Raw genomic sequence first — 25,078 nt, 5'->3', positions numbered from 1 at the left:
ATAATATTTATATAATTTGATATTTATTAATAGGAAATCATTTTATAATGTTTTTCCAAGCGCGCCGTCTTGTTAATTCGATTAAAAAGTGATCTAATCAGAGTTATTATGCGAGCGATTGTCGAAAGTGAATCTTCGCCAATTTACGTAAATGTACAATGTGACGATTTAAAATTCTAACAATATCATGCTTTCGTCTATCTAATATGTTTATTTAAAGACATTTATTTCAGATCTGACGTAGAGCAGTCATATATGCAAATTTTTCAGATCTACCATTTGATCTGATTTATATTTTAAAAATATCGACAAACGATAGATCGCGATATCGTTTATATCAATCATCATAATATTCGCTTGCGAATATCTATTTAAACTGTGAGCTAAAAGATTGAAAGAAAAATCGTTGTATATGTGACCAGTACTGTTTGTATATATTTGTGTGGATTGTACCTAAATATTTCGAGAAAGAGAAATAAACAAATACTTTTACTTCTGTGCAATGCTGAATTAATTATCTTTCTAATATTGAATAAATATAAATACTTCGAAAGTAGAATTTGACATTTTGAAAGGAAAAAGAAAATGGCGAATATCGCTCAATCGATAAATCTGTCGATAAAAAAGTTTTCTCGTTGATAGATGACGCTTGCAGTCGTAATTATCAATCAAGTGTAGAACGATAGCTATTTTCAGGCGCGTAACACAAAAAATAAAATGTATATATAATTAATGACTAAAAAATATCGCAATATTTCAATTATAGTCACAGAGAAACTTTCATTTCTTAATATTCCTTACAATCGTGTTAGAAACTTATTAAAAAATAAAACAACAAAATAATTCCTCAATTAGATTCGAAAAGAAAATAAACGAAATAATTATTAAAATTATTAAAACTTACTCTTTTCAAAAATTGATTGAAATCCATTGACAATTTTATAATTGCCAACGTTTTTTGTCTAATTGTAAAAATAATTATTTTTACAGTTTATCAATATTTTTTTTTTTTTTTGTTTTATGTAGAACACTATATCTATATATTCATTATTTACAAGGTCGTAATATGCAATTATTGACGTCCAAAGTAGCATTCATTATCAGAATTAAAACGAGATTTATCATATAGAAATTACGTATACTTCTTCATTGGTCTCATTCGTCCTCGTTGTAGAACTCTTATGCTCATTCTACTGCGAGACGTCACCGGTAACCGGTACCCTTACCGTTTAAAGTCGGAACATAATAGTTAAAAAAAAAGTTTTTATCATATATATTTACGACAATGTACTCCATTAAAAGAATTCTGACGTCTAATATCACGTAAGTTTTTCTACATTTTCCTTCATATACGAATTTGTTCATTTATACATTTTGCATTATATAATTTCTAACCCTTTTACTATCTACTACATTCCATTTTAAGTCAATGACTATTTTCAGTATTTAACTGAATTAATTATTTTATAATGGATAAATTAATTTTATAATGGAAAAATTAATTAAATAACGAAGATATACAAATTTCTTATATATTTGGAACAAGACTTTTTTGCTCAATATCATATCCTTTTACATCGACCTATCAATTATAACATAACAAAATTAGCATCATGATTGGTTGGAATAATTAAGCATTCATTATATAATTAATTCTATAATTATACTAACATAAAATTCTTAATATTTTCTATAGTAAAGATCAATGTGCAAGACTGAAACATTGCTTACCAGATTTGCCTTATGAATACAAGGCATTGGAACCGATAATATGTGCAGAAATTATGCAACTACATCATTCTAAACATCACGCAACTTACGTTAATAATTTGAATGTTGCCGAAGAAAAACTGAAAGAAGCTGTTGCTAAAGGCGATGTAAATGCGCAAATTGCACTTGGTCCTGCTTTAAAATTTAATGGAGGTGGCCATCTCAATCATAGTATCTTTTGGAAAAATCTGTCGCCATGTGGTGGTAAACCAAATGGTATATTTGAACAATTTTATTACATAGCTATTATTATATCCAATAAAAATGCTATAAAATTTGTCTTTCTTCAATATATATAATCTTTACTGAGCAATTAATCAATATTATATATATTTAGATAAATTCTCTGAAATTTTTTTATATCTTTATATCTCATTAATTAATCCATACATATTTATTATTTGTCATATCTGTTTTAAATTAGTGAAGCATTTTGGTAAAAATGTATGGATTTAACATAAAAGAAAAAAAAAGAGAAAATTGATTATTATTATCATACTCGTTTCTTTTTTGCAGTTTTGACCTTGCACTCTCTTTGTTTTTTATGATATGATACTTAAAACAATTTTAGAAAATGATACTAATATATATTTACATATTTTGACAGATGCTCTTATCAAACAGATAGAAAAAGACTTTCATTCTTTGGATGAGATGAAAAAACGTTTATCAGAGAGTACCGTTGCCATTCAAGGCTCTGGATGGGGATGGCTTGGATACGATCAGAAATCAAAGTCCCTTAAAATTGCTACCTGTGCGAATCAGGATCCTTTACAGGCTACAACTGGCCTCATACCTCTTCTTGGTATTGATGTTTGGGAACATGCATATTACCTTCAGTATAAAAATGTACGACCTGATTATGTAAAAGCAATCTTTGATATTGTTAATTGGGAGGATGTCAGTGCTCGTTTTAAACAGGCATCTGGCTGTTAAGTACTTTATATATGCTTTATATAAGCGTAATACTTCACATTTGAAATTACCATATACTGTGCACCATATAAAACAGTTATTGATTTCAACAATTTTTTTTATAAGATAGTATATCTACACCTGTGTTACTATTTTATAGAAATATTTCCTATAATATCTTAGGTACTTATTCAATGCATATACAGTGAATAAGAAATAAAAATAAAATTAATATATATATATATCTACTTATGTAACTTGGATACTTTTCATATTAACTTCATGTATCATATATAAATTGATGTTATGGAAATTGCAAAATACAATTTAATAATTGAAGAAATTGATGCATCGATTTTTTAGAAATATATTAGCACAAGTGATGTCATTCTTTTCAGTAAAAATAAGTTTAAGTAAATAATTGCATTCCTGCACGTGTCCTTATCTTACCACTTTGTTTATACATAGAATGTTAAACAAAAACACCTACGTTTATTATTATATTTTATTACAATTTTTGAACGATAACACACAATTTTTCCTGTTACTGATCACTTCATTAAAAATATTTATAACATTTTCAAATGTTCATAAGTGACCGAGACATCGTTAGAGACTAGGCTTATAACCTAAAAATTGTAATCAATATATTATGCGCGGTAAATAATTAGATTTAGAATAAAATTCGATGATCCAGAATTAATTTAAATGTAAACAAATATGCTTTTCGAAATTTTAAATAGACTTTTACAACTTATTCTTTTTATTGGTCACTTATAAACATTATTTTAAGTCATTGGCTACGTGGATCTAAATTTTCTAAATACTTTCACTTTTGACATTTGGCAACGCTGCCTTCAGGATTGAAGCCATCAAAGGATATAAACGAGAAAGAGCAAAAATTATAACCTTTGGTATTTCGTCGTTTTAATTATAAACAAAATAAAAGGACGAAGAGAGAAAGAGTTGAATATCCTGTTATATTGCCGAGTAATCAAACACGACTATCCATTTGTGAGATATCGTGACTCATTGAACTGAAGCTTAAACATATGCACGTGTAAGACATTATTAGAACTGTCATTACAAAAATAAATTTAGTGAAAGATGACAATGGGCGATGAGACTCCAATTACATCTCTTGTACTTCCCGTTATATTACGACCGATTTTAACTAAGGTATCGTCATATGATATCTTTATGTAATATTATTACATTCTGTTATATTAAGAAGCTTCATTGAAAATCAATAAGAACTTAAGGTTCTTATTATTTCTATTTTACTGGTTCTCTGTGTAAATATATATTATATTCTTAAATTGATATTATTATAGTTGGAGAGACAAAATGTTATGGCAGCTCAAACTTTATGTACCGCACTTTCAAAAGCAGAAAACACATATCCTGGTATTATGCATGACCTAATTTTAGGAATAATACAAAGGGCTGAATTAAATCTTGACATGAATGAAAGTGTTTTACGTTTACAAGGTGCTGCTTCTGATTACGATGGTAAGATCTTCGTATTACGAATAAAAAAAAATTGTCTGTAAAAAATTTACAAAAAAGTTTTAATAATTATAAATGTAAAGAGTTTCTACTAAGATAAAGAAGATTATAATTAAGATACGTGTTACAGTTGTTGAATATCGGACTGCACGATCTGAAGATGCTTTCCAAGAATTAAATCGTAAATCTATGTCACTGAAAAGAATATTGAGTCGTATTCCGGATGAAATAACAGATCGTAAAACATTTCTTGAAACAATAAAGTAAGTAATATCGTATTTCTACTTTTTTTTTTTTTTTTTAAGATTTGATATTATAAATTAAAAGTATATTTTGATATAATTCTCGCAGAGAAATTGCAAGCGCGATAAAGAAGTTATTAGATGCAGTGAATGAGGTCACTGCATTTATACCTGGTTCAACGAGAAAACAAGCATTGGATCAGCGTAAAAGAGAATTTGTAAAATATAGTAAAAGGTTTAGTAATACGCTGAAGGAATACTTTAAGGAAGGACAGTAAGTACATATATACGTATATGCTTATAAATAGTCTCATTTATAAGAACTTTGAGTGTGTGTATGTGTATATAATATATATAATCAGTAAAACATTTAGGACATCAGTTTTTGGTATAAGAATTCTTATAAAATATTGTATAAATATTGTGCAATAATTCAAATCTCTTAACTTAAGTATGATGAACATTTTGAACACATTTATCATATTCTATCACATACACTTTTATTATTATAGGTAGTAGCACCTCTTATTTAATACTTTTCTGTACAACTTGTTTCTACTTGACATTTTGAAAATGTGATATTTTAACACAATTACACACAAACTTATGTTAAAAAGTAAATCACAATAGATTGCTAACAAGAATAGTTTAGTCATTTTTATGCACATACTTTTTTCTTATAGAATTTGCTATTACGTTTGGAAATGACAGTATGTTATTTAAAATATGGATGTATACTGACTTTGACAATATTTGTGACTTTGTTATAGAGCAAATGCAGTATTTGTGAGTGCATTATATTTGATACATCAAACAAATATGATAATGCTTACAGTAAAGGATAAATGTGAATAAAAAATTCATATGGCTCTTCTGGGATCATTGGTCGGTGTGATACCATAACAATAAAATAATCGATATATATATATATATAGATATATATATGTATGTAATATAATATTCTAATATTGTAGAATCTATTTGTTTGAAGATTATATTTAAATAATGTATAACGTGATAAATAGAGTACCACTATTTTATCAGTGGCTTCTAGCATACAATTATCATACATATACATGTTAAATAAAAAACTGTTGTCTTAATTATTATTAATATTACAACTATTTATATTACATTATTGGAGATAGATTTTTATGTCAAACGAAAAAATGCTTTTACTCGTGAAAATAATGAACATTTACGAAGAAAAATGTTAAAAACTTATTTAATTGATTACAAAAGAAATAAAAGTTATTTTATGAATAACGCTTGTACACAAATAGATGTATCTCTTTACACAAAATTAGTTGTGACTTTTCATGCCTTCTTTGTGTCATATCAATAACAGTGAGGAGGAATAAAGCTTAACAATAATTATGATAAAATTGCTAAAAAAAAATCGAGATACTTCAAGCACGTTTACTGTCTGAAAATGCACGCACGATACTACCTACTCCACTAATATTATATACCTTCTCGTGCCATATTAACAAGTGATTACTGCTACCTTCTGTTGGAATTTCAAATCCTCGGTAAATATATTTCATTAGAACATCCATTAAATCACGATCTAATTGTGCTAGACAATCATCCATTTGATTCGACTTTATACTTAGAAGAACCTTTTGCGTTAAATTTCTAGCATTATCCTGAAATTTGTACATATTGAAACTTTTTTACAACATGATATATTTGATAGAAAAATCTTAAAAATATTATTAACGTCTTATCATTTAAAAATATTCATAGAAAAAAGAAAAGTGATAATTAAATTATACAACGGTTCAATCTCATTATAATCGACGATTAACGAGATAAATGGATAAAGAAATTTAGAACGGAAGAATGAAAATTTGAGGTTACCTTTATCTGCTGGTTTTTACATCCTAAAGGTGCAGACTTTAAAACGGATATCAATGCTTCGGCATTCTTACCCTTAAAAATATGTTAAGGAAAATATTCGATTAAACTATAATCCGATTATATTATTAAAAATTTCACAGTATGTATATATGTGTGTGTATGTGTATATACGAAATTATGCGAGAAAGGATATTGGCTAAGAAGTGTCAGAATTTCATTTTCGTCAGGACCAGTGGGTCCCGTCGAACCCGCATCGGCATCCTCTTCTTTGAAATTATTATCACTGTATTGATCAACGTCTATTTTTCGGAATGCTGACGCCGACGTATCTTTCTTACCGTCGTTTCTCGACATATCTATTATCTACCACGTAAACCTTCCAAGGATCACGCCTGATCACGCCCGGCTTATTGCCATGCCATGACACAAAGGGTATATTATAAATCGTGGCCATCGTGACTGCAAAAGCGACATCTACGTACGTGTTCCGAAACACATCTCGATCGATCTAAAGAACGACTACAGCGCTCTTGGATAATTTATAGATCGGTAATGTAGAACTCTACGTAAAAGTTATAAATGATCGTTCTTATCTGTTGTTAATCGAATCTATATTACAATGCATTTATGATTTAATAAAGAATAATACAATAGATACAAAGGAAATTTAGTTTCTTACAGTTGTTCTTGTATCATGTGCTTTTGTGTTTTTAAATAGTACGAGCTCTAATTGGACACAATGGACTGTCCGAAACTTATTAGTATATTTAATACTCCTAAAATAATATGGCATCAAACGGATAATACGATTGGTATTCGTGTCATGTTACAGGACGTTAAAGATTATTTTCTTAGGGTCGAAGCTGATCACTTACGTTTTAGGTATAAACAACGTGAAGGTTAAAAACTTGTTTACATTATTATCGAATCAATGTTAAGTGTTGAGTGAGAAAAAATGATAAAAGAATATCTATTTTTAGCACCATATTAAACGACAAAGAATATTATCTAAGTTTGTACCTATTTGGCAGTGTGATACCAGAAGAAACTACTCATGTCAATTTGGAAAGAGAAATTAAAATCAATCTCATAAAGGCATTTAAATGTAATTTTATAATAAGTACGAAATCATTGTTAATATGACTTATAAATAAATGTCGTTTTAATTTTATCAAATGTGGCAGGGCTACCTTGGTTAAGATTACAAGATAATAAAGAGAAATGTCCTTATATAATTCTTGATTTAGAACGTTTATACGAACCAAGTTGGAGCAAAGATAAACGAATAAGAATTGTTGTAGATGGTAATTGCTTTTTTTATAATTTCAAATTTTTATTGAAAATATTTCCGTGATATAATTATATCATGCTTTGAAAAACTTTTGTGTGTATAAAGTTTATTATTTTATTATGATTTTTATTTTAATTTAGAGGAACATACAATAGCCAAGTATGCACGTCAAAAAAATATCATGATTGACGATGTATCTACCGATGATGAAGAATCTAATGATGAATGGCTAGATGGTGAATTTTTTTAATGATACGATAGAATTTTAATTGTTTAATGTACAGTTTGTTAGAATAATCAATTAGTATTCAATCTGTAATTAATATTTTTTTTTATATGAAAAATATTTTATTTGCAATATTTGTTTCATTAAATGTTTATATTTTAATAAGTTACAAAAAAGCGATGTAACATCATTATTATTTTTTTTTATAAGTATTTTTATTACCAAAGATTAGTAGTCGTATCATTTATTAATTAAGAGGACATTTGTTATACTTTCATGAGAGATTAAAGAATGTTTTGAAAATAAATTTGAGCATTTATAAATATTGTTATGTTCGTATTAAAGTATAAGGATAAAGTATTGAAAAAATAAAAGGAATTATAACACAACTTTACTTTCTTCAAATAATTTAATAAAAATTGTGAATATGTAGAACCTGGATATCATTTCTCAACATATGTCTTTTATCAATAATGCTTGTTGTTTGTATGAGTAATATAATTAATTAACATAAAAATGTTACAATTATCAGACATAATTTAGCCCAAAGATTTTGTTTTCGTACTGAGCAAAAAAGTGAAATAGCTATTAAAAGTAATAATAGAACGTGTATTAAATAATGTATATACACTCATACAAATCAATAAAATAATCTAAAAATGATAATACTTATATGATTGTCAATAAAAACAATCTTTTTATATAATCTTATTTAATTAGTCAAGGAACTATTAGAATGTTGGTATTCGATATAAATGCTAAATATTTGTTCATATATCGTACTATACAATATTGCATACGACTGCTTATAACATAATGGAATATGTTGTTTTGTGTGAGACATATTATGTAAAATAAAGCTATTACAAATATGACTATCATATATCCCTGCAAAATATACTCTAAAATTTGCGCACAATTCTTGTAATATATATACATCATTTATACAAGCAATCGTTATAAAATAGAAATAACATATTACTTAGAAAAGAATAAATCACGCTCTATTGGTAATCATACATAAGAATAGAGAACACATTCATGAGATTGTATTATTTTAACTACTTTCTAATAGCTATTTAAACAATTTACTTTAACGTTGTTATATATTTAATCTTATTTAAATAATTATTGTTCACTAAATTATTATTATAAACTAAATATATAATAAATTATTATATATTATTTTAAATATATTTATTCGAGAAGTATTTGCAATTTGGACTAAAAAAACTGAAACAATGTATACATTAATATTTTTTGTTTAATGCTAACAACTGTCTTTGGTACTGACGATTAATAAAAATAAGAAGATTATTTAAATGCCTTTGTGAAGAAATTTTTGTCTCTGAGAAGTTATTATACTATGGAAAAACCGAAATTAATATTTATATTTTTTCTTTTAGATATATAATATTTACGAATCGAAAAAATTAAGTATTTCAATATTTTATATAGAATTTAAAATATTAGATCGTAAGGATCAAAGTCCGATCATTTTTCTTACCAAACGAAACTAACTTAAATTGAAAAAAAAAAAAAATTAAAGATTACAATTGATACGAAATATTTTGAAAAAAAAGAAAAGAAAAAAATTACGTAACTTTCATAGTCCAATAACGATATTTATAATAATACTCTCATCGTTGAAAACGAGACGAATATTAATATCAGAGATTACATAATATTTTCATAGTATTTTAATATTCTCTAAGCTATATATATATATATATATATATATATATATATAAAAGCTATATATATATATGTATGTATGTGTGTTTGTATGTATATATCTAAATTGCTATGAATAATTTATTTATTTTTTTAAATTTGACTGGCACCTTCCAACGAAAGTCTTTGATTAATATTCTCTACCCTTACTTTCATTTCCCTAAGTATATCCTCAGCTAGATTATCGACAGTAGTATATCTAACTTTGAAGAAATTAAATATATCTATGAGAAATTCTATAATCTGATCTCTAAAGAATTGGCAGGTAGATCGTAGGCTTCCTTCGGGACCTAGGAATCCCCAAACAAGTACTGGTGTTACTTGTTCAGAAATGGAATAGAAATGGGCCAAGAAACCTTTATCATATTTCAACATTTGTCTTTTACCCATCAGCATCGACCATACCGCGGTTCCTACAGCCTTAAACACAAGATTCGTCATATATAAACAATTCCAAATAAAATTCATCGATTGAAACAATTTTTTAATTTTTATTTTTTAACTCACCGTTTCCCTGAAACTCGCGGATATCCATCTATTTTGAAGTATGGCCTTGATGGACGATGGCGGTTTCTCGACTTCCTCGAAGGCATCTAATAGTATAAAGTCAATTAGTACGTCATAAAAATTAATACATTTGACACCACGGTTAAATAACTCTTCTTCGATCATGTTACTGTTACTTGGATTATTTAAGAACTCCAGCATTCGTTCGTAATGCGTTAGATAATCCTTTGGGTCCTAAAAGAAAAAAGAAAAAGAAAAAAAAAAAAAAAAAAAAAAATTATCATCGAGTTTCTCATGAGATTATATTTTGTCATTTTATACTTCGTATAGATCGAAGATACATACCCTGTCGGCATAAATAATTAAATCGCTGATAATTTGACGGCCAATATCAGCTATCCAAATGGAGGTCGACTGTATATCGAACAGTTTCGTGTAAGCTTGACGAAGACAGTATACTTTAGCCAAGTACTCAACATCGGAGCCGCATTTTACCAGCTCTGTATGCAATCGTCTGCAATGCAGTGTTCATATGAAATCCGATATTTTTTCGTGTTAAAGAGTATAGAAAAAGAAAAAGAAGAAAATCAAGATCTCAAATGTATATGCATGCGCGCGCGTGTGTTTGTATAAATGTATAAATGTATATGTACCTGCAAGGAATGCCTTTATCTTCGTGTTGCTTTAATGCTGCATGATATAACTTTTGCCTTTCGAAATGTGGAAAAAGTTCTGAAAATTCTTCGAATTCACGTAGATCAGCTACCTGTAAAGAAAACGATCGAAGTTCTAAATAATAGATACAATAAACGTACGAGTAGGCGAGTAAAATTATATTAAAAAAAGAAAATAAAAAATAAAAAAAAATAATAAAGGAGAACGAACAGCGTTTCCCAAACTACGTCTCGTGAAAAATGACGAAAATTAATATTATTTTTTCCTATTTCTATGTAGTTCGTTATAAATGATTAAAATTTGAGAATACACGTTTGTTCTATTCTCTTATCTCTCATATCGATTTCCTTCATCCATATTTCATCATTAATATCTACCTACCCAAACAAAAATAAATCAAAGTGTCAATGTTGAAATTTCAGAATTTGCGAAGTGTTACGAATAGGGTAAAATTTCGGGAAACTCTGCTTTGGAATATTTAGTATATTTTATGAGAAAAGAAAGAGAGAGAGAGAGAGAGAGAGAGAAAGAGAAAGAGAAAGAAGAAGAAATATGAGGTATTGTTTCAAAGTTGATTTGAATACCGAATCAAGATTTAAAAAATCTGTTCTTACGAGCGAAAAAAAAGAAACAAACAAAAAGAACGTAAAGCGATTATTCGCGTCCACTCATCGTCATAGTAATCGTACATAGAGATTATTTCCCCCTTCGCCATCATCATTCGTTGGTATTCTACGCAAAGAGGTAGAACGACAACGTACAAGTCGTTGTCCCCAAGCGTAGGAGGAAGAATTGAAGGAGGAGGAGAAGTAGAGGAAGAAGAAGAAGAGAAGGAAGAAGGAAGGGGAGGAGGAGGAGGAGGAGGAGGAGGCATGATATGCTCACGGGAAAGGCTTTAGAAGATGAGGGCTGCATCGTACACACAGAAAGGGGAACGAACGACATCCATGGATAAGAAGAGTGCACCGTATCTTCCGCATTCCAAAACATGAAATTCATAGAACGCCTCTCGTCTGTAATAAACTCTTTTACGAGTAGAAAGATAATAGATGGGTGTTCAACGACTAACTAAATCATACAATTTGTAAATCAATTTTGTAAATACGGAGCAGAGTAGGGGGACACTAGTTGGTCCCCCTTTTTTCTTTCTCTCTTTTTTATTTTTTTTCGTTATTTTTTTTTCGATCATCGTACTATATGTGGACGTGTGTGTGTATTTTCAAAGTTTGATAAGCATTTGTTTTTCGACAAAGATTTGAGATTCGTGGATTTTCCCCTTGCTGATATATTTATATCCCCTGCGAACTGTCGACCGTGAGTTATGAATTTAATAGTTTATGACGAAAGTAGACAAAAAGAGAAGAAAGAAATATGTGTTAAGAAGAAGGAAGAATTATGTCAATTTTCTCAATGATTCTGGAGATTTTGTCTCTCTCTCTCTCTCTCTCTCTCTCTCTCTCTCTCTCTCTCTCCCTCTCTTCCTGTTTCTCTCTCTGTGTTTGCACTTTCATCTTCCTTCACCCGTCGTATCAACGTCATTTCGTATCAATACCATTCCCCTTATATCTCTCTCAAGCTTTATTTTCACTTCGCGCGTTATAACTTTATTCTTCGTCATCGTCGTCGTTATTGTTCAAAAGAAAAAAGAAAGAAATCAAAACGTAAAATTAGAGACGATACGAGAAGTCCGAGCAGTGTAAATCGATTAGTTAAAAAAATAGATTTTTAATATGATTACGATGTGAAAAAAAAAAGGAAAGAAAAAGAAAAAATAAAATTAGAGATAACAAATATCCTTGTGGCGAGGGTGAAACTTACCCCATCCCGTGCTGATTCAAACGATTCTGGCGAAGAGGCAGCATCAGCTTTTTCCTTTCCGGATATTCGCATTCCCATGTTGGATTGATGGCGACTCTCTAAGCTTTCCTGGCTATCGTCACGAAACAGCACCGAGTGCTATGACATAAAAAGAGAAGATATATATATATACGTATATATATACGTACATATGTGCGCGCGTATACACATTCTCATGGAAATTGTTTCGCTAGCGTAAAAAATGAATTCAAAGAGAAAGGACAGCGATTGTGACGTATTTGAAGTGACGCTAGACGGAGAGAATAATAGCGATTTTTTTTCGCGAGTGCCAACGGTATTCCAACGAAACGAGCAATTATAACAGGGAGGATGAGGATGAGAAGGAGGACGAGGAAACAATACCTGATCGATGAATAGAAGCTCCGCGTGATTCTGGATTTGATAACCCATGTCGAGGAGATCTTGTACGTCCTGCGTAAATGCTGCGTCCGCGTTTGATGGCAGGGCAAGGGCATCGTTACTTAGAGTAGAACTGAACGCGGTGAGTGCATCCTCCCAACAATAGAGTGCCTTCTCTAGTGCTTCCAAACCTGTGTATCATTATCGTCATTATCATTACTATCGTCATCGTCATCATTTATTGATTTCTATTCCGTTTAGCTATGTTTGTATCTTTTATCGATAATCCCTTTGTACTGGAGCAACCTTTTTGCATCGAATTAATCATATAACCCATCTACATACAACACCTCTCTCTCTTTCTCTCTCTCTCTCTCTTTCTCTCTCTTTCTTTCTCTCTCCCCTTTTTAATCTTATCTGCGATGTTTTTATTTGAAATTTAAATTAACCGGATATATCTCATTGTATGTCAGATTTCTTTTTTTTTTTATTTTTTGTTTGGTTCTCCTTTGTAATAAGGGGCTTATATACGAACTTAAAAAGTTCGAAAAAAGAGGAAAAAGAAAGAAAAGAAAGGAAAATTCAGAATAGATCTTTCCAAAAATATTTTTTATTCGAGACGACAGTAACTCGTTTAAGAATATTATCGATCAAATTTTATCGAAGAATTACGTATTTTAAACTTTAAACCTTGTTTTTTTAAAACTTCTTACGTTTTTTTTTTTTTTTTTTTTTTCCTTCAAATCGACGATTTGAATGAAATTTGAGCAGAATTACTTCTCATATCATTATCTGATATTTATTACGGAAATTTTTTAAGAGTCCGTTTTTTGTTGCGGTCATTAAAAAACTATGGAAATCTTTTTATCGGAATTTGTATGGTAAATTCAAATATTTTGTATCTTTTGAAAATATATTAAAAATGTATTTGAAGAATTTTTTAGTTTTCATTTTTATTTTTGATAATACTCGGAAGAGAATATTGATAAAATATCGTAAAAAACTCTGCTTGAATCGACATCGATAAAATCAAAAAAAAAAAAATATATGTTACATGTAAAGTAAATCATAAAAATTGCATTTCTTTTTCTTTTTGAACCGTCCAAGTATACGTGAATACTTGTTAAAATTGCAAAAGAAATTTTTTTTTTAATTTTATTTAAAATATACCTACAATTTATAGAAATGCGTTGTTAATGTTGTCCGAAATATATTTCATTCATTATTGGAAGATAGATAGGACCGTGTGTTTAACTGTATGTGTACTACAACGAGAAAGTATAATACTTTCTTGGTAGATTTCGTAAGACGTTCATCGTTCAGATCGGGGACGCCTAGTAATAAAAAGAAGAAGATACGATTTTTGTATAACGGGTATGTTTAAAGTTTATTAATATTCATTAGAAACGAATGAAGTAATATGGAGGAACGCGCATTCCTTGTGCTTTCAAGAATGTCAAGATATCAACGGGATCTACAGAGTACTCACAAGAATGGTAGATTCTATATACATATATATAAGTGAGAAATAGTTAAAAAAAAATCGACCGTTTAACAAGGGTCAACAAGGGAAGTCCTGTGGAGTATTGTATTATATTTCTTTTTTGGACATCTTGCCTTTCATATATCCAAAACTATTTTTTTTTGTACTAAACTGTCGATCGTTTATAAATTTTTATTACTTTATACATAATATACTATATATATATATATATATATATATATATATATATATATATTAAATAAATTTTAATTACTCATAAGTTTACAATGATTATATTTTTAATATAAATAAATAATCTATTTAAAATTAACTATTATCATTAACAATTTATTTTTCCCTTCCAAATTAATATTCATCATTTTTTATTATATATTTGTCACTGCATATTTATACGCTTTGAGGAATATTTAAATATAAAGTAAAGTTCAAACATCAAATAAATATCACAGAAATTATTTCATTATTTCTAATTCTTTAAATATTTTATATTAAAATCATTTGTAAAGCAATATCAGTGATAGATTACATTTCACAGAACCGTATCATAAATAAATTAATCGTATGCGATTTATGATAGGAATAACAATCGAATTTAATATATATTGAAACTCTCCTCTAGTCTACTATACATGTATACACATATAAATATACATATACATATATATATATATATATACACATATACACATATATATACATACATATATGTACAACGAGCTTCTCTTATTGTAATAATATTTGGCCAGAGGGCAGCAATGTGCAATTCATGAGTGCAGCTGTATATAGGGAGGTTTGCACCCCTCATCGGTTGAGATTGCTTTGGTTTCAACTGGGGTCCAGATAAGATATTTCTTACCCCCAGGAGCAGAATACAAGTTGTGTACGGCAGTAAACCCTAACGACGAACGTTTATTTATCCATCCTCTCTGATCGATAAAATTTCTTGACCAACGCAAGATAGAAAGAGGGAGGGAAAGAAAAAGAGAAAGAGAGAGAGAAATAGAGAGAAAGATATTAATTATTTTACAAGTAATATGACCTATATGAACATCTTTTTAAACGATAAAAGCTATCTAAAAATACGTTTAATTCCTATCTTAACGCAATAATCGATCGCGCTTTATAGGTCGATCCATTTGCACTGCCTTTTAATCGGTCCACGAAAATTAGAGTTAATTGATCTTCCGGAAATAATTTACTCTTCGATAAACTCGTTATCGAGTGTCCTAATGGATCTCTAAAAGATTTATCGCGTGAGTAAACCTATGTTTTAATATCTTTTTTGTTGTTGATCTTTTGTTAAAAAAAGAAAAAAAAAAAGAGAGAAAAAAGAAAAAAAAACCTTATATGATCGATCGAGAACACAGATCGAAGATAATTCTCTGTAAGAGAATCTAGTAAGATAGTTGTTCTATTTTCAAAATAAAAACGAATATGACGTAACGATTTGAAACACGTTTATATTTACGTTAACGTGTTAGTACATGACATTCTTTAAATAAACTTTGCAGCAACAGGTTTACTTTTTTTAGATTCTACCGGTTGGATGTCCTTCAATGGTTATCGCAAATAAAAGCGACCCTTTGGCTTTATACTTTTGCATTTACCAGAGTGTGCATCATAGAAACTGCAATATCGCAGGATACATGTACGTAATTGAAGAAGGTTTAACCGTAAAAGTAACTTATATGTACGTATACTACATATACAATGTAAGATGTGTATATATATATATATATATATATATATATATATATATATACATCGTTTTATTGCATAATAGAAGCCAACACATAAAAATCGTATCGTTCGCGCTCAAGTTGTACCCTATATCTCTTAAAGAAACCAACTGCAGCTCGGCGCCAGACAGCTATTTTTGTTTTAAAAACTATCCATTCCGAGCTAACGCAAAGTTACGTTTTTACGTAATATTTACGTATTATTTAAATCCTGAAAGTTTAAAATAGATAGTATCGACACGTTTAATTGCGAAAGTCGAATCGAATGCCAAACGAAAGTACAAACAAAAAGAAAAGCGACAATTTGGTTCAGAGTGATAAACTATTAGAACGAAATAGATCGTTAATATCGTGAAAAATGAATTATGAAACGCTCGTAATATGTATTTAATTCTCTTAGTTAAAAAAGGAAAAAAAAAAAGAGAAAGAAAAAAGAGAATGGGTTACGTAAGGAAAAAAAAACGTCGATAAGAGGTAACCAAAAAAATGCATTTCCAATATCGTACTCGTGCAATCGACATAAATAACTTGCGTAAGAGCATATATATTTGTTTGCAGAATGTTCGACAAAGGTATTCATAAATCTCGTTGGATATGCTTGATCGATAGTTATATTTGAAATCTACGTTTGTATCTCGTATCAAAAAGATATCAAATATCTCTACGCTTTCGACAAGTGAATAAAATAAGAATAAAGATAAAAAGAAAAAGAAGAAAATGACAAATTTATTCCTTTCTCGTTTCGATCTTGTCAGAGACAGACAGAAAAACAAACAAACAAACAAACAAACAAACAAAAATTCGAACGTCGTAGATTTTTCTATTCGCTAAATGTCGATCATGAAATGTAAAGGTAATTTAAAAACAAATTTTCAATCTCGCTAAACCATTTTATATATAATAAAGGAAAATACGAAAGGAGGAGGAAGTAGATAAATGAAATTGTATAGGTAGATATGAGAGATAGGAGAATCGGTAACAAGAATGTTAGGAAAAGACGATCGAGAGAAAAAGAATGATGAGGAGGATCAAAGAATGTATTTTCGCTTTGAAGAAATTAGGGCTAAAACGTTCGTGCACGCCGACGAAGATCTCGAAAGCTTTTGAGATCCTGACGTTTCCCATAACGCGTTTCCTCTTCTTCGTTTTCTTCCTTCTTCTCCTTTTCGCTTTCTCCCTTCGGCCAATATAACCCTGACATTATCAAATCTCCCTCCTCCTTCTCCCCCTGTTCCTCCCCTTTGCAGCTTCGAAGCCTTGCCGGCACTTAAAGCAGCAAGGAAGGCTACCCTCGACCGTTCGGCTCCGCGATGCTGCCGGATGGTCGGCATCAATAATACCGAGAGGTGACGTAATGTTTTCGGCGGCACGGCATTGGACGAGTTGGCGTCCAATGGGTAAGGGTCGATACTGTTGGTAGAGAGAGAGAGAGAGAGAGGGAGAGAGAGAGAGAGAGAGGGAGAGAGAGAGAGAGAAAGAGGAAGAGAGTACGGGGATGAACGTGCGCGCTCTGTCCTTCTCTCTCTTTCTCTTCGTGCTAGCTCGTGCTACATCGCGAGCTACTATACAGGGTGAGTTAACTAACGTCCGTACGTTGAAATATCGTTTTTCCAGATAGGAGAAATTCTCACTAAAGCAATACACTCTCGAGTCTGTATATATCTATGTTTACGTATGTCTACGTTTGGTGATATAAACGAGTAAATAAGAAAGTAATAAATACGATTCTTTTTCAAGAAAGATTTTATTATTCTCGTTTAATATTTACTCGAGACATCAATTCAGTTTTGGAGAATTATTGTTGTAATAAAAAAAAAGAAAGGAGAAAGTGAGAGAAAAAAAAATAGAAAAAGGATATAAAAAGAAAAGAAAGAAAGAAAGAAAGAAAGAAAAGAAAAGGCAAGAAAAAATATTAAAAATTACGGACGTTACGATGACTCACCCTATACCTACCAATCTTAACGATGCCGCAACAGCGCAGCACCACGTAAGCGCGTAAGAGCGCGCCGCGCGACTGTACGGGTCGCCGCTGTAACGCGCCCGTAAAAGCTACCCCCACCACCACGGGAATCTCTCTCTCTAACGTCTCCTGGCAGGCTAGGCGCACTGGCGTCGAACGACGCCGCGAGGACGGACGCCAAGGGAGGGGAGCTCGCGTATATGTGCGAGAGAACGATAGAGATAGAGAGCAAAGGTACACACTGCGCACGACGAGGATACCAGAACGCGATGGTGGGGGAACGCAAGGGTTGTTAGAGGCAAGCAGGGAGAGAGGAAGGAAAAGTGAGGGCTGGTAAAGGGTGGGGGGGTTGAGCGCGAGAGACCCGCTCCTCGCAGTGGCGTCAGTTATTCGGATTACCGATCGTCGTACGGTGTACTTGTTCTCTCTCTCCCCCTTTTTTCTCTTCAAAATTTTCTCGCTCTCTTTCTCAATCACTTACTAACACGGTCGTTCAGTCACTCACCACGTACTCACGTACTCTCTCTCTCTTTCTTTCTCTCTTGATCTCTGCAATCTCTCGATCTCTCCTTTATTACAAACGTATATATATATATATATATATATACATAATATATATATATATATACACATACACTTTGCGTTTATCGTTCTACCGGTACGTACGGTGGTAGTACTCGGATATATTCGAGAGAAGAGACAGAGAGAGAGAGAGACGTTGGTTGTGTTTAAACGCGCACGAGACGTCTCGGTGATATATCTTATCGTCGTAGAAGTATATATAATGCGAGATATCGCGTGGATCATTTGTGACAGGTAGAAAAAGAAACAAATAACGAAAGGACAAAAAAGAAAAAGCAAAAGAATAAAGGGCAAAGGAAAGGAAGGAAAGGAAAGGAAAGGGACTGTAAGATTCAAGTGAGAGAACGCAACCCGAACGCGAGAACCTGAGAATCCTTTAGATAATCCGTCATCGTCCTCTTCACGTCGACGAAACTTTCTCCGAAAGAAAGAAAGAAAGAAAGAAACAGAAAGAAAGAAAAAGAAAGAAAGCTACGCGTGATACGCGTGCACCGAAACGAAAGGGAACACGCATCCCGTTCGAGGATATTTGGATTAAAGAACGTTCTATGAGAGCGAGGGCATAGGACGAGCGTAAGTACGACGTTCGATACGTTTTTATTTATTTTAAAGGATGGACAACCGAGAAAAAACGAATACCATCCATCCTCATCCCACTCTATTAAACATCCTTCCCAACTTTTAAACGAAAATTTCAATGGATTGACAAGCCTATTCCTTCTTCCTTTACTATTTCTACTTCTTCCTACTGTTCTATCTCTTCGATCGGGAAAGAGGGGAAGGTCGTGCGTTTTACGGGAAGGAGACGCGTCCTGGTTTCGTCCTCTGATGGCTATGTATGTACGTCGATTATGGATTTTTCCTCGAGCTTTCTCGTTCTACACTCGTACGAGATTCTCCTCGTGCATTCCTCGGAAGAAAAGAAAAAAAAAAAAAGAAAGAAAAAAAACCTATTTAAATGTTTTTTTTTTTTTTCTTTAGCATTGCGAATCGCGAAATAAATCTGCCATTTAATGTTACCTGCATGCAACGTGAAATATACATATTTTTTTGCTTTTCTTCGTCGTAAAAATCGTAATCCGCGCAACAGATCAGGATGAAAAGGACTGTTCGCGTGTGTTCTACTCTGTGTGTGTGTGTGTGTGTGTGTGTATTTTGTTGCGTAATCTGCATATACGTCTAGCATCCTTATGTCTAGCTCTCGTTGCGAATGTACAATTCCACTAGCATCCTTGTGAAAATTGAAATGACCATTATTGCTGATAGAAAGAGGGAGGGGGCAAAGGGATGATGAAAAAGAGGGGAAAAATTCGCGCTCGATTTCGAAAAACGTCGCAATCTAGTCGACCTAACCTTGAAACGGTCACGTAACGATTCGAGCTTACCAACACCTTGTTTTAACTTGGAAAACGTGTTAACCGTGAAACGATAGACCGTCATAATCCATCGATGTGCCAACGACGAGCAGGCCCTTCCGATAGACTTACCCTTTGGGTCAAGTTCAAAGGTCAATACCTCGTATAAGCAAGAGAATCTCAGAGAATAGGGAATGTGCGAATGGTTCATGCTGTATATATATATATATATATATATATATATATATCAACGCACATATACTTATATTTTATACATAATATTTGTGGTACACACATATATGTATGTATAAAATAAATATATATATGTATGTATAATAAATATAGGAACACGGTTCACCCCTATCGGCAGATCGATGGAGGAGATTCCTGGTATGCCGGTGAACTTGGAAATTTTCCTAGCACACGCGCAATATCCTTCCTACCGGCTGACACATTCATTCTCTAGTTACTCGCTGTTTACGAGTAGTTGAATGCGATCGCGACGTAGTAGATACGAATGCGTCATTTTTTTTTTGTTGATTTCATATACATATATAGGTATTCGTAAATATGCAAGTACTTGGCGCCATTCTCAATATAATCCGTCACTTTGTTTCTAAACTCCCCGACGAGAAAATACATCGAGATATTTTTTCTCTTCCTTTCTTTTTTTTTCCTTAGGCTCTTTTTTTTCTTCCTTTTTCTTTTTTTTTTTCTCTTTTTTCATGACTAACAACAAGTCGTTCATCGGATTATCCACGGAAAAAAACTTTTCAGCCGAGAATGTGAAAGACAGACGCGGATTTTTTGCCAGACGCGGAAACGAATCTCCTCCATTATTTTCCTTTCATGAATCGTGCATAAAGATTAGAAGAGGAGAGAGAAAAAGCGAGAAATAGAAGAAGAAAGAGAAAGAGAAAGAGAAGCAAAGGCCCCAGTCGCTGACGCACAAAGTTACTTTCAGCCGTGCTCGTTCCTCTCTTTCTCTATCTGTATCTTTCTCTCTCTCTCTCTCGTTTTCTGTACGTCGTCTCGTATTGTCCGGTTACGTATGTACGAGGCTAGAAAAGTGTTATTTTCGCGAAGCGTGACGACGGTGAGCAGGCAGGTGTGAATAATAGCCTGCAGATTTGAGGGAGAAGAGATAGCCACGATAGTAAAAGAGGTTTTGTTTTAAAGTAAAGGAACTCTACATTACTGTGTTGAACGACAATCGTTACACACACATATATATGTAAATATATATATATATATATATCCACACATATATACAGAAACAGAGAGAGAGAGAGAGAAAGAGAGAGAAAGATTTTTTCTATTAAAATCCCCGACGAGTTATTATCGTTTCGCCATTAGCGTAATTGACGTCACTATCTTCTTTAGACCGAAATCCCCTTGAAAACTTTATCCTGCGCGGTTACCTCTTCTACCTTGGGCGTGAACGATTCAACAAGTTGTCAGCCTACCAGCCAACCGTAACAAAACTCATGTTACTCGATCCCTTTCCCAGACGCATCCCTGTCTAACAACGTATGTTGGATATCTATATTCGTAATAATGATCTTTTAACAACTCTTCTTCTTCCTCCTTATCCTCTTCCTTCTCCTCTTCCTCTTCCTCATTCTCTTCTTCCTATCATTATTACTTTTATTAGGTATGGATGCACGTACCTACGCATTTAAGTAGATATTATTCTTTTTTTTTCTTCCTTTCTCTCATCGTAAAAAATTTATTTTCCCAAATGGATTTTTTATTATCGAATAAAAATTTCGACTCCTTTTTTTCTTGGTTTTTTTTTTCTTCGATGTTTTGTTTCCTATTTTTCTCTCCCTCCCCTCTTCCCCCCTTATAACGAAAGGGATTCGACGCCGTTCAATGACTCTTCCTTCGTCCGAGATACAAGATATGAGAATTTTGACCCTAATGCATTCGATCTTGGCAACCGTTCAACTTGCTGATCGGGATGTTCTCTTTTTCTATTGCGAAGCCAACAACGAACTTACGATCGTTTCTCTCCAAGTTTTTGTATTCAAGATTAAGGACACGCGTCGTGAAACGTTCGGAAGTAGGTGATATATTCTAGACTTTAGAGTGAGAGGGTGGGTGGCTGGAAGAGGGACAGGCAGGCAAGCGTAAAAAAGAAATAAATTTTTACGGACTAATGACGTGAGCGGACTAACGATTCTTCGATGATCCTTCGATTTCTTTTACTTGGTCACAATCGCATTGTTACATAAAACTTTGGAGTAACACGAGAATCCATGAACAAACTAGTACTACGTACGTACTTGGAAAATAATTCCTTCGAGAGAATCTCTCTGTCTTTCTCTTTTTTTGTCTCTCTCTCTCTCTCTCTCTCTCTCTCTCTCTCTCTCTCTCTCTCTCTCTCTGTCTCCGTTTTTCTCTTATGTTACGTGCGTTACGTGAATAAGGACGACAATGATAAATTCGCCGCCTGAGAGGAGCCAAAAAGAAGGACGCGAAGTATCACGAACGACGATGACGACGACGACGACGATGTGCGTTTAAAGCCGACGAGATGATAAATTCGCGTTGCAATTATTTCGTTACTACTAAGCGCTGACGCATTTGTAAAACTTTATACGATAACGCGAGACCGTTATTATTTTATTATTATCATCATCATCATCATCATCATCATCATCATTATTATCATCATTTTCTTTTTATTTTTTTATTTTTTCTTCTTCGCTCACATTACGTCAGCAGGATGATGATTCAGAATGCGTTAAGAGTAATCAAAAGAAAATGGGGTAAAGAGAGAAAAAGAAAGAAAGAAAAAGGGAGGGAGGGAGAGAGAGAGAGAGAGAGAAAGAGGGGGAAGGAGAATGGGAAAGAGGTACAATAAAAAGAGAAAAGATAAAATGAAGGACAACGGGACAAACCTAAAATAGATTCCGACAGTTATCCGAGGAATGTGACCTCGTAGAGGATGCTGTACCAGTAAGAAATTTAGAAGCAACATTTTGGAAATTTCGAAATAGCCGGGTCAGGTCGACAGAGAGAATGAGAAACAGAAAGAGAGAAAGAGAGAGAGAGAGAGAGAGAGAGAGAGAGAGAGAGAGAGAGAGAGAGAGAGAGAGAGGGGATTGACTATTTTCGTTGACGCATGCGATTAGGAGGAGATAATTCCAAAGTGCACGAATACATAGCATAGTACAGAGGTGATACGCAATTAGGTCGATCATTAGGTAACAACACCATACCCTCCCCATTATCATCATCATCATCATCGTTGTCGTCGTCGTCGTCGTCGTCATCGTCATCGTCATCGTCATCGTCGAGGATGTTCGACCCTGATAGGATTAATAAAAGTGACATGCCCGTATCTCAACTTAACGAGCTGTTAACCTGAGAGATCTGCTCCGATTTCCATAACCGAGTTCGCATCGTCGATTCTCCGTTACCCCTTTCGTTCGTTCGTTCGTTCATTCGGCCCCTCTTACCGTTTCTTGCTAACCGAGAAAATCGAATAATGTAGGCCACATATCGGTATGCATCGGGATATGCAAGCATATATAAAGATCTGTTGCATGAAAAGAATGAAACAGGGCTAAGTAATTAGTCATTATTTATAAACAGCTGCTACTTTGCTTTGAAACATGATAAACTGACGTAGTCGACATGCATTGTCTGATGCTTACGAAAGACAAGGTATTCTTTTTTTAATATTTGCTCTTCAATGACCTTCCTAGTTAATTAATTTTTTTAATAATACAGATACATATATATATATATATATATAATATTAATATAATCATACATTTAAAAAGTATTATATAAATGTTAAATCGAATATATAAAAGGTCACGCGTCTTTTGTTTACCAAGCCTTAACTCCCACCCCATAGTTTTTGGTACGCGAGTAGAGCCTTAAATCGTCGATAGTTGTAGAATGTATGTAGGTGAATCGTGCCAAGAAAGATCTTTACCGTGTATTTCTCTATCGTCATTCGGCAGACACAAGAAACGTACCTACATAGAACTCGGATTGAATATCCTGGCGAAAGGGTAAAATGTTCGTGGCGCCCTCTCCCCCTCCTATCCCTCTTTCTCTGTCTGACTCTCTCTCTCTCTCTCTCTCTCTCTCTCTCTCTCTCTCTCTCTTTCTCTGTCTGTCTGACTCTCTCTTTCTCTCTCTCTCTCTCTTTCTTTCTCTGTCTGTCTGACTCTCTCTTTCTCTCATTCTCTCACTCTCTTTTCTCCCCACCAGGATCATAAAGTAGACCGACGAAGAGAGAAGATAAAGAGAGAAAGAGAGATAGATAGAGAGGGGGAAAAAGAGAGACCTCGTACTGCCCAACTACGTGCCACGTCAGGCGGAAAGATCTTCCGTATCTCGATAGTAGAAGGCAAAGGAGTACGATATCCGACATTTTCCAGCAGGATTGCTTTTGCTTTTGCTCTTTCTTGTTCCTTCGACTAACGGTCCTCTTTTCCTAACATAAGCAATAAACATAGAAGATTTTTTTTGTCTAATCTATATATATATATATATTAGATCAATTTCTATTTTTCGTAATAATTAATATTTTTCCTTTTCACAAGGATCAAGTATATCGAAGTAAAAATCGAAATATATATTTTATGTCCAAAAGTAAATTAGAAATCCTGATAAATTATAATGTAAATTTTAGTTTCCTAATGAGAAAAAAAAAATTAAATTGTAGAGAACAATTATATTGTTTCTTAATAAAAAGAAAAAAAAAAAGAACCAACAAAAAAAAAAAAGATCATCGTGACGATGATAGACAAATAATGATAAGCAGTAAATATCGAAGTATGTTCGTTGGTTCTATATTAGTTAGATCTTTCATGATCAATTATTTTATTTAATAATTAAACTTTCCTTTTAGAACTTAATATATCACAGTACTAAAACCAATATATATATCTTATGATGATCAAAAGCAAACTAATACTCAAAGTGATTTATAAAGTAAATTTTATAGTTTTCTAATAAAAAAAA

The 25,078-nt window shown here is 32.3% G+C and overlaps 6 protein-coding genes and 2 long non-coding RNA genes across 8 annotated transcripts in view; 4 read left to right on the top strand and 4 right to left on the bottom strand.

Moving 5' to 3' along the window:
* Nucleotides 1-1,151: 1,151 nt before the first annotated feature.
* LOC122628593 (superoxide dismutase [Mn], mitochondrial) lies at nt 1,152-3,028 on the top strand. Its single transcript, XM_043811031.1, has 3 exons — nt 1,152-1,323; nt 1,697-1,986; nt 2,378-3,028. The coding sequence occupies exons 1-3, from the start codon at nt 1,286-1,288 to the stop codon at nt 2,704-2,706; spliced, it is 657 nt and encodes a 218-aa protein (XP_043666966.1). The 5' UTR covers nt 1,152-1,285; the 3' UTR covers nt 2,707-3,028.
* A 688-nt stretch (nt 3,029-3,716) lies between these two features.
* Nucleotides 3,717-5,482, top strand: LOC122628594 (programmed cell death protein 10). The gene is made up of 5 exons (XM_043811033.1): nt 3,717-3,864; nt 4,020-4,197; nt 4,325-4,457; nt 4,546-4,710; nt 5,207-5,482. Exons 1-5 carry the CDS (start codon nt 3,793-3,795, stop codon nt 5,289-5,291), a joined length of 633 nt encoding a protein of 210 aa, XP_043666968.1. The 5' UTR covers nt 3,717-3,792; the 3' UTR covers nt 5,292-5,482.
* Nucleotides 5,483-5,645: 163 nt separating this feature from the next.
* On the bottom strand, nt 5,646-6,749 carry LOC122628598 (actin-related protein 2/3 complex subunit 5-C). The gene is made up of 3 exons (XM_043811038.1): nt 6,493-6,749; nt 6,300-6,372; nt 5,646-6,085 (listed from the first exon to the last, which is right to left on the bottom strand). Exons 1-3 carry the CDS (start codon nt 6,651-6,653, stop codon nt 5,846-5,848), a joined length of 474 nt encoding a protein of 157 aa, XP_043666973.1. The 5' UTR covers nt 6,654-6,749; the 3' UTR covers nt 5,646-5,845.
* A 165-nt stretch (nt 6,750-6,914) lies between these two features.
* On the top strand, nt 6,915-8,123 carry LOC122628597 (putative ATP-dependent RNA helicase TDRD12). The gene is made up of 4 exons (XM_043811037.1): nt 6,915-7,181; nt 7,280-7,404; nt 7,484-7,603; nt 7,731-8,123. Exons 1-4 carry the CDS (start codon nt 7,039-7,041, stop codon nt 7,838-7,840), a joined length of 498 nt encoding a protein of 165 aa, XP_043666972.1. The 5' UTR covers nt 6,915-7,038; the 3' UTR covers nt 7,841-8,123.
* A 74-nt stretch (nt 8,124-8,197) lies between these two features.
* Nucleotides 8,198-25,078, bottom strand: part of LOC122628591 (mitoguardin) — a 32,305-nt gene continuing 15,424 nt past the window's right edge. The window contains exons 4-9 of the mRNA XM_043811028.1: nt 12,953-13,140; nt 12,551-12,688; nt 10,711-10,823; nt 10,403-10,571; nt 10,058-10,291; nt 8,198-9,970 (exon numbers count right to left, since the gene is read on the bottom strand). Coding sequence (XP_043666963.1) covers nt 9,644-9,970; nt 10,058-10,291; nt 10,403-10,571; nt 10,711-10,823; nt 12,551-12,688; nt 12,953-13,140 — 1,169 coding nt within the window. The 3' untranslated portion in view covers nt 8,198-9,643. The remainder of the gene's footprint in view (nt 9,971-10,057; nt 10,292-10,402; nt 10,572-10,710; nt 10,824-12,550; nt 12,689-12,952; nt 13,141-25,078) is intronic.
* Nucleotides 15,894-16,197, bottom strand: LOC122628601. Its single transcript, XR_006327079.1, has 2 exons — nt 16,154-16,197; nt 15,894-16,080 (listed from the first exon to the last, which is right to left on the bottom strand). It is a non-coding gene; the product is annotated as an uncharacterized LOC122628601 (long non-coding RNA).
* Nucleotides 16,661-18,400, bottom strand: LOC122628600. Its single transcript, XR_006327078.1, has 2 exons — nt 18,146-18,400; nt 16,661-17,602 (listed from the first exon to the last, which is right to left on the bottom strand). It is a non-coding gene; the product is annotated as an uncharacterized LOC122628600 (long non-coding RNA).
* The window catches only part of LOC122628592 (protein unzipped), a 20,844-nt gene continuing 14,315 nt past the window's right edge, over nt 18,550-25,078 (top strand). The window contains exons 1-2 of the mRNA XM_043811030.1: nt 18,550-18,668; nt 18,969-19,307. The gene's annotated coding sequence lies outside the window, so the exon portion shown is untranslated. The remainder of the gene's footprint in view (nt 18,669-18,968; nt 19,308-25,078) is intronic.

Source organism: Vespula pensylvanica, chromosome 4 (assembly GCF_014466175.1).
Source record: "Vespula pensylvanica isolate Volc-1 chromosome 4, ASM1446617v1, whole genome shotgun sequence".
Classification (NCBI taxonomy): domain Eukaryota; kingdom Metazoa; phylum Arthropoda; class Insecta; order Hymenoptera; family Vespidae; genus Vespula; species Vespula pensylvanica.
Note: the sequence above shows the minus strand (reverse complement) of the source record. Positions and strands in the feature narration are given on the sequence as shown.

Coding starts and splice junctions, on each gene's coding strand:
- LOC122628593 (XM_043811031.1), top strand. CDS start 1,286: ATGTACTCCATTAAAAGAATTCTGACGTCTAATATCAC. Junction 1,324..1,696: donor ATTCTGACGTCTAATATCAC/GTAAGTTTTTCT, acceptor TATTTTCTATAG/TAAAGATCAATGTGCAAGAC. Junction 1,987..2,377: donor ATGTGGTGGTAAACCAAATG/GTATATTTGAAC, acceptor ATATTTTGACAG/ATGCTCTTATCAAACAGATA.
- LOC122628594 (XM_043811033.1), top strand. CDS start 3,793: ATGACAATGGGCGATGAGACTCCAATTACATCTCTTGTACTTCCCGTT. Junction 4,198..4,324: donor TGCTGCTTCTGATTACGATG/GTAAGATCTTCG, acceptor TACGTGTTACAG/TTGTTGAATATCGGACTGCA. Junction 4,458..4,545: donor ACATTTCTTGAAACAATAAA/GTAAGTAATATC, acceptor TAATTCTCGCAG/AGAAATTGCAAGCGCGATAA.
- LOC122628598 (XM_043811038.1), bottom strand. CDS start 6,653: ATGTCGAGAAACGACGGTAAGAAAGATACGTCGGCGTCAGCATTCCGA. Junction 6,373..6,492: donor ATTCTGACACTTCTTAGCCA/ATATCCTTTCTC, acceptor ACATATTTTTAA/GGGTAAGAATGCCGAAGCAT. Junction 6,086..6,299: donor GTAAAAACCAGCAGATAAAG/GTAACCTCAAAT, acceptor TACAAATTTCAG/GATAATGCTAGAAATTTAAC.
- LOC122628597 (XM_043811037.1), top strand. CDS start 7,039: ATGGACTGTCCGAAACTTATTAGTATATTTAATACTCCTAAAATAATA. Junction 7,405..7,483: donor TCTCATAAAGGCATTTAAAT/GTAATTTTATAA, acceptor CAAATGTGGCAG/GGCTACCTTGGTTAAGATTA. Junction 7,604..7,730: donor AATAAGAATTGTTGTAGATG/GTAATTGCTTTT, acceptor ATTTTAATTTAG/AGGAACATACAATAGCCAAG.